The sequence below is a fragment of the Ranitomeya imitator genome, chromosome 9 (genome assembly GCF_032444005.1).
Source record: "Ranitomeya imitator isolate aRanImi1 chromosome 9, aRanImi1.pri, whole genome shotgun sequence".
NCBI lineage: Eukaryota > Metazoa > Chordata > Amphibia > Anura > Dendrobatidae > Ranitomeya > Ranitomeya imitator.
Window position 1 is genome coordinate 43711749 of NC_091290.1, and position 12782 is coordinate 43724530.

The 12782-nt window shown below is 44.7% G+C and overlaps 1 protein-coding gene across 1 annotated transcript in view; it reads right to left on the reverse strand.

The window, feature by feature from the left end:
• Nucleotides 1-12782, reverse strand: part of HRAS (HRas proto-oncogene, GTPase) — a 98416-nt gene that overhangs the window by 36554 nt on the left and 49080 nt on the right. Inside the window, exon 2 of the mRNA XM_069738363.1 lies at nucleotides 10786-10909. Within this exon, the coding sequence (XP_069594464.1) occupies nucleotides 10786-10896 (111 nt within the window). The 5' untranslated portion in view covers nucleotides 10897-10909. The remainder of the gene's footprint in view (nucleotides 1-10785; nucleotides 10910-12782) is intronic.

Here is a 12782-nt window from a genome sequence, read left to right on the forward strand (position 1 = left end):
ACATTTTTGTTAGTATGTAAATAAGCGGTTAAGATCTATGGGCCGGACATAGATCTCCCCATGAATCTGCCTCCAGAGCTTATTATAAATGTAAGGCGGCGTTATCAGTGTGAGACATGTAGATCAGGAGAGCAGACTGTCAGTCATTACATGTCTCACACTGGTAACTCTCCCTTTCATTTATAATAAGCTCTGGAGGCAGATTCTCAGGGAGATCTATGTCCGGCCCATAGATCTTAACAGCTCATTTACATATTGAGAAAAACGTGGATTTCTCTGGATAGGTGAAGACATTGATGCAGCCCTGAAAACAGGCTAATAATAAGCAGTGGCATAGCTGCGGGGTGTCTGGGGCAGGCGCCAACAAGCAACGTTACCTAGTACACAGGGTTTAGAAACCGGGTGGAATAAGATTATTGAACCTCTTGTCCTAGGCGAAGGAAAAACTTGCTGCAGTTCTGCGGTGGAGAGGCAGAACTGGAGCACCAGGAGATTTAACAGGTAAGTAAATGCTTATTCTGTCATTTTAATTCATTTTAGGCCTGATCTGCTGCAGCATTCGAAGATTTATTGGGCGAGTTACTGATCTCCGCTTTCTTCATCAACCTCTGATTGCAACATCCCGAAAACCTTCTGTCTGCAGAGAACAGTCCCTGGGTTTTCACTTACACGCTCCAAAAACGATAATGAGTCTTTGGAGTTTCCCTTTTTGGAACCTCTGGTGCAGTGTGAGGGGTGTAAGAATAAAAGAATAAAAAAGAAAAATCTCACATTTTTTTCTAGTACTGGGAACGTCCTGTTTAATATGAATCTGTAATAAAGTTTTTGCATATTTTTTAATCTGAATAATGGCTGGCTGGATTTCCCCATTTTCTATGCTATTGTTGCCACAAAGCAGGAGATTTATTTATTTTGCATTTTTTTAAATTATTATTATTGTACAAGCCGAGGATCGCAGGCAACTTCAAGTTGGATCACATTTTTTTCCCTTGTAGCAGTGCAGGGATGACCAACATTCAACAGACGTTCTGTCTCTGATTTCTGTAGCACTTTTCTTATATCCAACCTTTACTTTCTCCATTTGAGCATGCGTTCATTAAAACTATAAGGCCTGTCAGGCGAGGAAAAAGCTAACATATTAAACACCTTCTTCTCCACGGTATTCACGGTGGAAAATGAAATGCTAGGTGAAATCCCAAGAAACAATGAAAACCCTATATTAAGGGTCACCAATCTAACCCAAGAAGAGGTGCGAAACCGGCTAAATAAGATTAAAATAGATAAATCTCCGGGTCCGGATGGCATACACCCACGAGTACTAAGAGAACTAAGTAATGTAATAGATAAACCATTATTTCTTATTTTTAGGGACTCTATAGCGACAGGGTCTGTTCCGCAGGACTGGCGCATAGCAAATGTGGTGCCAATATTCAAAAAGGGCTCTAAAAGTGAACCTGGAAATTATAGGCCAGTAAGTCTAACCTCTATTGTTGGTAAAATATTTGAAGGGTTTCTGAGGGATGTTATTCTGGATTATCTCAATGAGAATAACTGTTTAACTCCATATCAGCATGGGTTTATGAGAAATTGCTCCTGTCAAACCAATCTAATCAGTTTTTATGAAGAGGTAAGCTATAGACTGGACCACGGTGAGTCATTGGACGTGGTATATCTCGATTTTTCCAAAGCGTTTGATACCGTGCCGCACAAGAGGTTGGTACACAAAATGAGAATGCTTGGTCTGGGGGAAAATGTGTGTAAATGGGTTAGTAACTGGCTTAGTGATAGAAAGCAGAGGGTGGTTATAAATGGTATAGTCTCTAACTGGGTCGCTGTGACCAGTGGGGTACCGCAGGGGTCAGTATTGGGACCTGTTCTCTTCAACATATTCATTAATGATCTGGTAGAAGGTTTACACAGTAAAATATCGATATTTGCAGATGATACAAAACTATGTAAAGCAGTTAATACAAGAGAAGATAGTATTCTGCTACAGATGGATCTGGATAAGTTGGAAACTTGGGCTGTAAGGTGGCAGATGAGGTTTAACAATGATAAATGTAAGGTTATACACATGGGAAGAAGGAATCAATATCACCATTACACACTGAGCGGGAAACCACTGGGTAAATCTGACAGGGAGAAGGACTTGGGGATCCTAGTTAATGGTAAACTTACCTGGAGCAGCCAGTGCCAGGCAGCAGCTGCCAAGGCAAACAGGATCATGGGGTGCATTAAAAGAGGTCTGAATACACATGATGAGAGCATTATACTGCCTCTGTACAAATCCCTAGTTAGACCGCACATGGAGTACTGTGTCCAGTTTTGGGCACCGGTGCTCAGGAAGGATATAATGGAACTAGAGAGAGTACAAAGGAGGGCAACAAAATTAATAAAGGGGATGGGAGAACTACAATACCCAGATAGATTAGCGAAATTAGGATTATTTAGTCTAGAAAAAAGACAACTGAGGGGCGATCTAATAACCATGTATAAGTATATAAGGGGACAATACAAATATCTCGCTGAGGATCTGTTTATACCAAGGAAGGTGACGGGCACAAGGGGGCATTCTTTGTGTCTGGAGGAGAGAAGGTTTTTCCACCAACATAGAAGAGGATTCTTTACTGTTAGGGCAGTGAGAATCTGGAATTGCTTGCCTGAGGAGGTGGTGATGGCGAACTCAGTCGAGGGGTTCAAGAGAAGCCTGGATGTCTTCCTGGAGCAGAACAATATTGTATCATACAATTATTAGGTTCTTGAAGACACAAAAGAGAATGGTAAAACCAAAAACACTCAGTTTGAAAAAATGTTTGCAGTAATCCGCAAGTGCTAGTAAAAGATGTAAATAACAGGGTATTTGGTTGATACGTTTTTTGCAAAAAATGTATACTAAGCTGCTCTACCAATCTTCACGGTATACCCATATCAGAGCAGTCCTAACTAATGTATGCAATCCCTATCTGATGTATTTAAAAACCTGGTCATCTGTATATTACCTGTGTGAACAGGGTTCAGAGAGGAAAAATCCATGTGTGCATACAGGGCAGAACAGCTTTTGTGCAGCTAGCCCAAGAGGAGTGGTGGAACTCCCCAGTCTTGTAGACACAAGAGAACAATCATGGAAACAGGAACACATGGGCTACTTGCACAGTGAACAAGTCTGTAAGAACATGATCACACACCACCAAGAAACCTGAAGACACAAAAGAGAATGGTAAAACCAAAAACACTCAGTTTGAAAAAATGTTTGCAGTAATCCGCAAGTGCTAGTAAAAGATGTAAATAACAGGGTATTTGGTTGATACGTTTTTTGCAAAAAATGTATACTAAGCTGCTCTACCAATCTTCACGGTATACCCATATCAGAGCAGTCCTAACTAATGTATGCAATCCCTATCTGATGTATTTAAAAACCTGGTCATCTGTATATTACCTGTGTGAACAGGGTTCAGAGAGGAAAAATCCATGTGTGCATACAGGGCAGAACAGCTTTTGTGCAGCTAGCCCAAGAGGAGTGGTGGAACTCCCCAGTCTTGTAGACACAAGAGAACAATCATGGAAACAGGAACACATGGGCTACTTGCACAGTGAACAAGTCTGTAAGAACATGATCACACACCACCAAGAAACCTGAAGACACAAAAGAGAATGGTAAAACCAAAAACACTCAGTTTGAAAAAATGTTTGCAGTAATCTAGCACTTGCGGATTACTGCAAACATTTTTTCAAACTGAGTGTTTTTGGTTTTACCATTCTCTTTTGTGTCTTCAGGTTTCTTGGTGGTGTGTGATCATGTTCTTACAGACTTGTTCACTGTGCAATTATTAGGTTCTGTAGAAGGACGTAGATCTGGGGATTTATTATGATGGAATATAGGCTGAACTGGATGGACAAATGTCTTTTTTCGGCCTTACTAACTATGTTACTATGTACCGCGACTTGGGCATCACACAGTATTGTATGGTCATTGTATTGCTGCTGTTGCGTTGCTACGCAATCAGGTTTGCCTTTTTTAGAAGTTTGTCCTCTCCCTCTCCCTGTAGCCCAGCTCTGATGTCAGATACTCCCTCTTCTTCCTGCTCTGCCAGTGTTCGTCAGCCATATTCGTCTGAGGATCATCTCGATACATCTCTGTTTCAGAATTGTCTTTCTACCTACTGCAACTACGGCAATTGTATATATCACAAGAGTTCAGCTTGAAATAAAACTTTTCCTGGAATCTTGATACGTGCCTCTGCAGTCGAGTTGAAGCTATGTGATGAAATCACTGTGCGAGTACTGGCTCAATACAGACATCAATAGAAACGCTGTCTCAAGAGCCCAACACTCGAAGCCTAGTTATGGAGAAAAGCCCTTTTCCAGAGCGTCCCTCCTGACAGCACCACCAGGAGGTTGTCCTTCTTATCCTTGATAGGGACAGGAAACACAGAAGAGGTTAAATAGCCCCTCCCCACCTCCACCCCTCAGTGTTTTTCCTGTCCCTATCAGGGACAGACGCAGAGGAGAGTGGCACGGCTTACCGTGCTGAAGATTCCAGGTCCGGTCGAGCAGGGCTCCCGGAGCGGCCTCATCCCTCAATCCGAGGGCTCTGAGAGGGCAGAGCGGGTCTCTGCATGGCGGCGTTGATACCGCCGGAGGTCCCTCAACGGCCGGGTGAGCTGTGCTCCCAACTCCGGTGCATCCCTCTTTAGGGGGCTCTGCACCTTCTCGCTGCACCAGCGGTGATTCCCCTGCTCGCGCCAGGAAGCGCGCCAGGTCGGGCCTGCGGTGTCATGGCGGCGCTCAGTGGGCGCCGGGTCGTCTTGGCGTGCCGCGTCATCGGGGCGCGTCGCGTCGGGGACGTGCCGCGTCATCAGGACGCGTCGCGTTGTCGGCGCGCCGTGTCATCGGGGAGCGCCGTGTTATCGGGGTGCGCCGCGTCCTGGCGACGCGCTGGATCACTTGCGCCGCATCTTGACAGGTGCCGCGTCAGCGCTGCAATCACCAATGACTTCCGGTGGCGTTCCGGACACAGCTGAAGCCTCAGGAACGCCAGAAGTTGGGTCGGGCTGTATCATACAGCCGAACAGTGACCATCACCCGCAGTAATCACCGGCAGCTGAGCTCGGAAGGAGGACGAATCAGATGTTCTGAAGACAGGTGAGATACCTATTTACTGACGAACATCTGACTGCACACTGATCCCAGAGAGATGGAGGGTGTAGATCGTCCAGAGGTCCTGTCCTCAGAGCTCACCCCTGGTCATGTAAGTTATACATAGGGGGTTTATATCATATGGCAACACAAAGCTATAGGGCCTCTTTATATCTATTGCAGGATAAAGAGGCGTCCAAACGTCCAGCGTCAGGCCAAAAGCGCAGGACAAGTAAATGCCCTCTGTGCTCAAATAGACTACCAGAAGGGCACAGAAAAAAAAGTATGCGATAAATGCATGGCAGGACTGCTGGAAGGAGAACAGGCTTCCCTTCTAGATAATATTAAATCTATGATCAGAGAGGAAGTACAATCCACAGTCTCAGCGATGTTGCCAGTCGACCCTCCCCGTCCTAAGAGACCTAGGTGGGAACAAGATCTCAGTTCGGAAGAAGGGGAGCTTTCAGCCTACTCCGCATCCGATTCCATGGAGGGAGAACCCTCTTCAAATATTCCCTCAGAAGAAAGAAAGAGGTACCCATTTGCCTCTGAACACACGGAGACACTGCTACAGGCTGTCAGAGATACCATGAAGGTAGAAGAAGCCACAGAACCCCTTACAGTCCAAGACGAGATGTTTGGGGGACTCAGAGCTCGTAGGAGCAGAGTGTTTTCCGTAAATCGCCATATTCAGGAAATGATCTTAGAAGAATGGAGCGATGTGGGGAAGAAATTGATAGTACCAAGGGATTTCAAATATCGTCTGCCCTTTGACCCAGAGGAGACAAAGATCTGGGAATCAGTTCCTAAGGTGGATATACCGGTAGCTAAGGTCTCAAAAAAGACCGCCATCCCTTTTGAGGACTCTTCAGGCCTTAAAGATCCGATGGACAAAAGATCTGAAGATCTCCTCAGGAAAGCTTGGGAAGCTTCGGCCGCTGTCATGAAAGCCAATATTGCAGCCACTTCTGTAGCCAGGTCAATGTCTTTATGGGTAGAGAAACTAGAGACCCAAATTAATAATAAAATTCCTAGAGACGAGATCCTAAAATCTCTTCCACTCTTAAAGATAGCAACAGACTTTATGACCGACGCTTCGGCAGAGTCAGTACGGTTTGCTGCAAGGAACAATGCCCTGTCTAATGCAGCAAGGAGAGCTCTATGGCTCAGATCATGGTCTGGAGACACACAATCAAAAAATAAACTGTGTTCAATACCCTTCTCGGGCCTTCATGTCTTCGGTCCAGTATTGGACGAATTGCTTGAAAAAGCGGCAGACAAGAAAAAGGGTTTCCCGGAAGAGAAACCGAAAAACATACCGCCCTTTCGGAGGTCTCGATTTCATCCTAGGCAGGACTATAGAGGGAAAGGAAAAGGCGGAAGATGGAGCTACTCGAAGGGTGGTAGAGGCAGGGGTGCCTTTCAAGACCAAAAGTCAAAAACTAATAAACAATGACGCCAACTTAGTGGGTGGAAGGCTTCGGTACTTCCTACAAGGTTGGCAGAACATCACTCGAAACTCATGGATTCTAAGTCTTATAGAACATGGATACAAAATAGAGTTCAGCCGAAGACCTCCCAAAAGGTTTTGCCTAACCCAGACCCAGTCTTTATCGGTTCAACAGAGACTATTAAGGGATATTCAGGAACTTATCCAAATAAAAGCCGTCATTCCGGTACCTCATGCTCAGAGGTTCAGAGGACATTATTCGAGTCTGTTCTCCATAAAGAAACCAAACGGAGAATTTCGTACTATCATAAACTTGAAGCCCTTAAATCGGTCAGTCGTTTACAAACGATTCAAAATGGAATCCCTCAAAACGGCAATACCTCTGATCCGAGAGGGCTCAGTAATGAGCACTTTAGATCTAAAAAGTGCCTATTACCAGGTTCCCATCTCCGCCTCACACCAACAGTACCTCAGATTCGCCATAAAGGTTCAGGGCCAGATTCTACACTACCAGTTCACATGCCTGCCTTTCGGCATCTCATCAGCTCCCAGAGTTTTCACCAAACTCATGGCACAGGTAATGGCGTTCTTGAGGGAGAAAGGAATACTCACCGTGCCCTATCTCGACGACATTCTGCTCATAGCAGACTCTCCACAACAAATGGAAAAAGACTTATCAACGACTATTTCACTCCTGGAAGAGCTAGGATGGCTTATAAACTTCGAAAAGTCAAACTTCAAACCCGAAACAAAGAAAGCCTTTCTCGGGGTAATCCTAGACTCGGTCCAGGAGCATACGTACCTCCCACTTCACAAGCAGGAGTCATTCAAAAAAGAAATTCAAAAATTTCAAAAACAAAAGCAAACATCCATAAGGAAGGCCATGCGAGTGTTGGGCTTGATGACCTCTTGCATTCCCAGCGTCCAGTGGAGCCAATATCACTCAAGACCCCTGCAGAAAGATATTCTCTCACGATGGGACGGCAGAGACGGAACCTTAGACAACAGGATTCGTCTGTCGCTACAAACGAAGAATTCACTGACATGGTGGACCATAACCAAAAATCTCGAAAAAGGAAGGCCTTGGAAAACATCGCCATGTATAACCATTACTACAGATGCAAGTCACAGTGGCTGGGGAGCCCACATAGAAGGAAGTTACTCCCAGGGGACTTGGCCGGTATCTGTGCAAAGCAGGTCCTCAAATTACAGAGAACTCAGGGCAGTCTGGGAGGCCCTAAAGGCATTCCAGGGGAAGTTAATAGACCAACACGTCTGTATTCTCTCAGACAACTCAACAACAGTGGCTTTTCTTCTGCACCAAGGAGGCCCAAAACATCATCATCTGCAAGATCTATCGGACTCGATATTCTTTTGGGCAGAACAGACAGTCAAGTCGATAACGGCGGTTCACCTGAAGGGAACCCAAAACCAGGTAGCAGACTTCCTAAGCAGAGAAAAATTATGTCCCACAGAATGGTCCTTAAACGAAGAAATCTTCCTCCAGATAACCCAACGTTGGGGCTTCCCAGAGGTAGATCTATTCGCCTCAAGGAAGAACGCAAAAACAAGGAAATTCTTCTCACTAAATCCAGGAGACAGACCATCAGGAATAGATGCGCTAGCTCAAAACTGGGACATGAGATTGGCTTACGCTTTTCCTCCATTGGCCCTAATACCGAGAGTACTGAGGAAAATTCAGGAGAGCCAGACATCGGTTATCCTAATAGCCCCTTACTGGCCCAAAAGGAGCTGGTTTTCCCTACTAAAGAAGATGTCCTGGGAAGATCCAATCCATCTACCAGTCGTGCCGGACCTTTTGTCTCAAGGGCCCTTGGTCCATCAAAACCCGGGCCTGTTACAGTTGGCAGCATGGATCCTGAAAAAGAGATCCTAAGAGCAAGAGGTCTCTCAGAGCCAGTCATTGCCACCATTCAGAATAGTAGGAAACCCGTAACTTCCGCAATATACAGGAAGGTATGGAAAAAGTTCTGCTCTCAAAGTCCAGTTCCTATATCGGTCTCCCACGGTCCGGACATTCCTAAAATTCTGGATTTTCTCCAGTCGGGGTTTGATAAAGGACTGAGGCCTAATACTCTAAAGGTACAAATCTCAGCCCTCAGTTCATTCTATGATATCCAGCTAGCCTCTCATCCATGGATAGTGAGGTTCGTCAAGGCCATTCAGAGACTTAGGCCTACAATTCGCAGTACAGTGCCTCCCTGGGACCTAAACCTGGTCTTGAATGAGCTCTGTAAAGAACCATATGAGCCACTGGCTCAAGCAAACCTGAGAGCCGTAACCCTTAAAGCTATCTTCTTGGTGGCAATAACGTCAGCACGACGCATCGGTGAGATCCAATCTTTCTCCATTAAACACCCGTACTTAAAGGTCCTCGATGACTGTATCATCCTTAAATTAGATCTCGGGTTCCTTCCTAAGGTGGTTTCGGACTTCCACAGAAGTCAAGAGATTATTTTGCCTACGTTCTGCCAGAACTTCTCTAACGAAAAAGAACGTTCTCTTCACGCTTTGGACGTAAAAAGAACAATTCTACACTACCTAGAGATCACAAATAGTTGGAGAATCGACTCTAACCTCTTCGTTCAGATGAATGGGAAGAACAAAGGAAAGAAAGCATCCAAAGCTACCCTAGCAAGATGGATTAAATCTACCATCACGGCAGCCTACATCTCGGCAGGAAGAACTCCTCCAGAAGGCCTTAAAGCGCATTCATTGAGAGCAATCTCTGCCTCATGGGCAGAGAGCGCTGGGGCTTCTATGGACCAAATTTGCAAAGCTGCGACATGGTCGGGGTCAAATACCTTTTGTAGACATTACAAATTAGATGTAACTGTGAATCAACAGACTACATTTGGGAGGAAAGTCCTCCAGGCTGTAATCCCGCCCTAAAAAAATTAAGGAGTTATTTGGTACTCCTCCTGGTGGTGCTGTCAGGAGGGACGCTCTGGAAAGTAGGAATTAGTCCTACCGGTAAGTATGTTTCCAGGCGTCCATCATGACAGCACCCCTTATATACCCTCCCTTGAGTTCCTGTCTGATATGTGATATAAACATGTATAGAAGGAATTTCAATAAAATAGAGTTGCATCCATCCTGGTGTGGTACTTGGAAAATCACTGAGGGGTGGAGGTGGGGAGGGGCTATTTAACCTCTTCTGTGTTTCCTGTCCCTATCAAGGATAAGAAGGACAACCTCCTGGTGGTGCTGTCATGATGGACGCCTGGAAACATACTTACCGGTAGGACTAATTCCTACTATTTATCGCGTTCCTACACGAGAAGGACTCGAGTCGACAGGGATACGACAACCAGAAGCTGAAGTCACAGTATTAAAAATCTGAGACCTCTCGAGGTCTTATTCATTTGTAATAAATTGGTGCAAAAAGAAGACAACTCAGCATTCAAAAGGGTGCTACAAGTCAGGGATTTCAGAATGTGCACCACCACTCTGTGAAAATGTCCAAACATAATGTATTCATTTAATTGCATGTGATCACCCCCTTCCGCCACGCTATCGTTCTTCCAATACATACGGCCAATTTCCCGCCATCCTGGTCTCACCTCCCTAATATGAATCTGTTGAGGGCTCACTAGTTCCTGGAGCTGCTCTCCAAAACACATTGCAAATTTGATCCTATGTGACAGATGTCGTCCCATTCTCGACGCCCCCCACTCATGAGATACCAAGCAACCACTCCACCTCCCTTAGATTCATACTGTATGATTGAGACTTTCTATAAACTTGTGGGAATGCACAGATTTGTTTTTTGGGACAGTAACACTATTTAAAGGGGTTGTCCGGTCCACATCAATAAGTCTGAATTCATTCTGTGGGACCGTTGGGTATGTACGAGTTATACATGCCAGTGGACGCAGCCCCTTTCCATACACTTGTTTTGAGCGGAGGCCGCGCACCGACCAGTAACTTTGCCAGTCAGCGGGCCTTGCCTCGCGCCATACAATTGCATGCGCTGGGGGGGGGGGATCATAATTTAGGAGTCACACAGAGTGACTGCAGACTTATTGATTTGGAAAACCTCTTTAAAGGAAGGAATTAAGGATTCAGGGTTTTTTTTTTTTATAAGAAAATGTCAGATTCGTTTATATACCATTGTGAGGACTAGAAGAACAAAAATGAATGTAGTGATCAGATCTTGGCAAATGTTTTAGACCTACCTCAATAGTTGGGTCATACTCATCAACAAAGTGGTTCTGTATAAGCTGAATGGTTAAGGCACTTTTCCCAACGCCTCCTGCTCCTACCACCACCAGCTTGTACTCAGTCATTGTGTAGAACCCCCTGTAAAAAAAAAAGATTATACAAAAACATTAACAAGTATTTCTTGTTATACACAACTTCCAAACATTGACCAAACTTTTTCTGTACCCAGACTTGTACATAAAAACAGCTGTAATCAATACATATCTAAATGTAAAAAATCGCATAGGACTGGGGACAGTTGGTCAGCAGGTTTTTGCCATGTAATCTGACAACAGCAAGATGTGATGTAGAAGCGGAGACCCCGATTCCAGCAAGGTCTCATTTTCTAGGCTACATGCTGTCAGTTTGATACAACCACAGTTTTCTCTGCTGCAGATCTAGCAAAGCTCAAGTGCTGAGCTCTATATAACCCCAACCCACGGCACTGTGGCAGCTTTGTACACTGTGCATAGACAGAAAGCGGCTAATCAGTCCTGGGATCGTGGTTGGACCAGGAGGCACGAGACACCTAGTCTGTAATGATAATCTCCTGCTTTATTGAAACAGAAAGCTGCTAAAAAAGACATCACGGTTATCAGACCATCAGCCCCTACATCATGCTGCTCTCAGTTTTCATAGCAAAAACCTGCTGACGGATTCCCAATAAGTACATTTAAGTTTCTAATAGTAAACACAGTGTGATTCAAATACATTTATAGGAATGCAATTAGACTGCACAAAAATAATAACTAAAGAATAATGGATAAACATTCTTAAATCTATTTCCTCCATTCAATGGGAATATCCTTTCTTTTACAAAAATGTTTCTATCGGTTAAATGTACATTACTTTACAAATAATAAAAAGAGGCGACATCACAAACATGCACATAATGGACAGGATGACATGAACTACTCTGGTAAACTACATTTCTCCAATATGGGAAATTACAGCAATTTTCATAACTACATTTATCTGAATCACTTCCTTTACAAGTTATAATTGAAATGCAAATACACTTTAATCTACATAGGGCCAAAATGTTGTGATAATTAATTTCTTATAGTCAAATGCAAGGTGACTGCAGGCACTACTGGGGGGGGGGGAGGGGGAGGCTTAGAAGTATACCGGATGCTGTGCATACATGAACTCAATGAAACCATTAGCAGTATCAAGAATATTAGCAATATAAATTTAATGTCAATCGTTTGTTTCCCATTTGGCATGGTATTATAAAACCCCTTTGCTTTGTGCAGCTGTAACAGGGCACCTAGCACCGCAGGTGGTCAAGCCTAAAAAGGCTGTGAGTGACCGATCTCACACCCTGAGCCAGCTAAGCTCAGGATAAAAGGCTGGCTTGCAACATGGAATCCATGCAGTATAACTGTTTTGTTCAGACACCTGGGATTTCAAAAGAAGAATATGGACTTATCCTAGATCCTTAGATCCTAGCCACACACCGGTTACATTTTCAGGTTCTCTGGAATGGGTTGAACGCCTTCTAGGGTCTCGATCCGCTCTAGCACTCCAGGGTGGGGGAAATATGTAGAATGTCTAGTAGGTGCAAGGTAGCAAAGCCATGTTGGTCTCAACATGTAGCAGAGACCTCGCCAGCTCCGATGGTGCCAAAACCGCCTCCATAGGACCGTCCATTAGCAGTTATGACCCATCTCAGGTTTTGGAGACTTTAGCTAAGGCAGTACTGAAAACTAGCTGAGGGCAGAACTTGGCAATCTCTAGCAGTGCCATTAAGGGCTGACGAGGACATCTGTGCAAGTCGGTCCAAGCATGGCCTGACCACTGCTCTGATCGGAGCACCACAGCCTCAGATATATATGAAGCTGTACCATTCGGAACAGGACTCCTGCGGCCAAGTCTGTGCATTGCGGTCCAAGCTCAGACCCATTTACATGAACATCTGCATGAGCCCTTAGACTGAACGGTGCTACAGTGCATATGATCAACTGCTCCA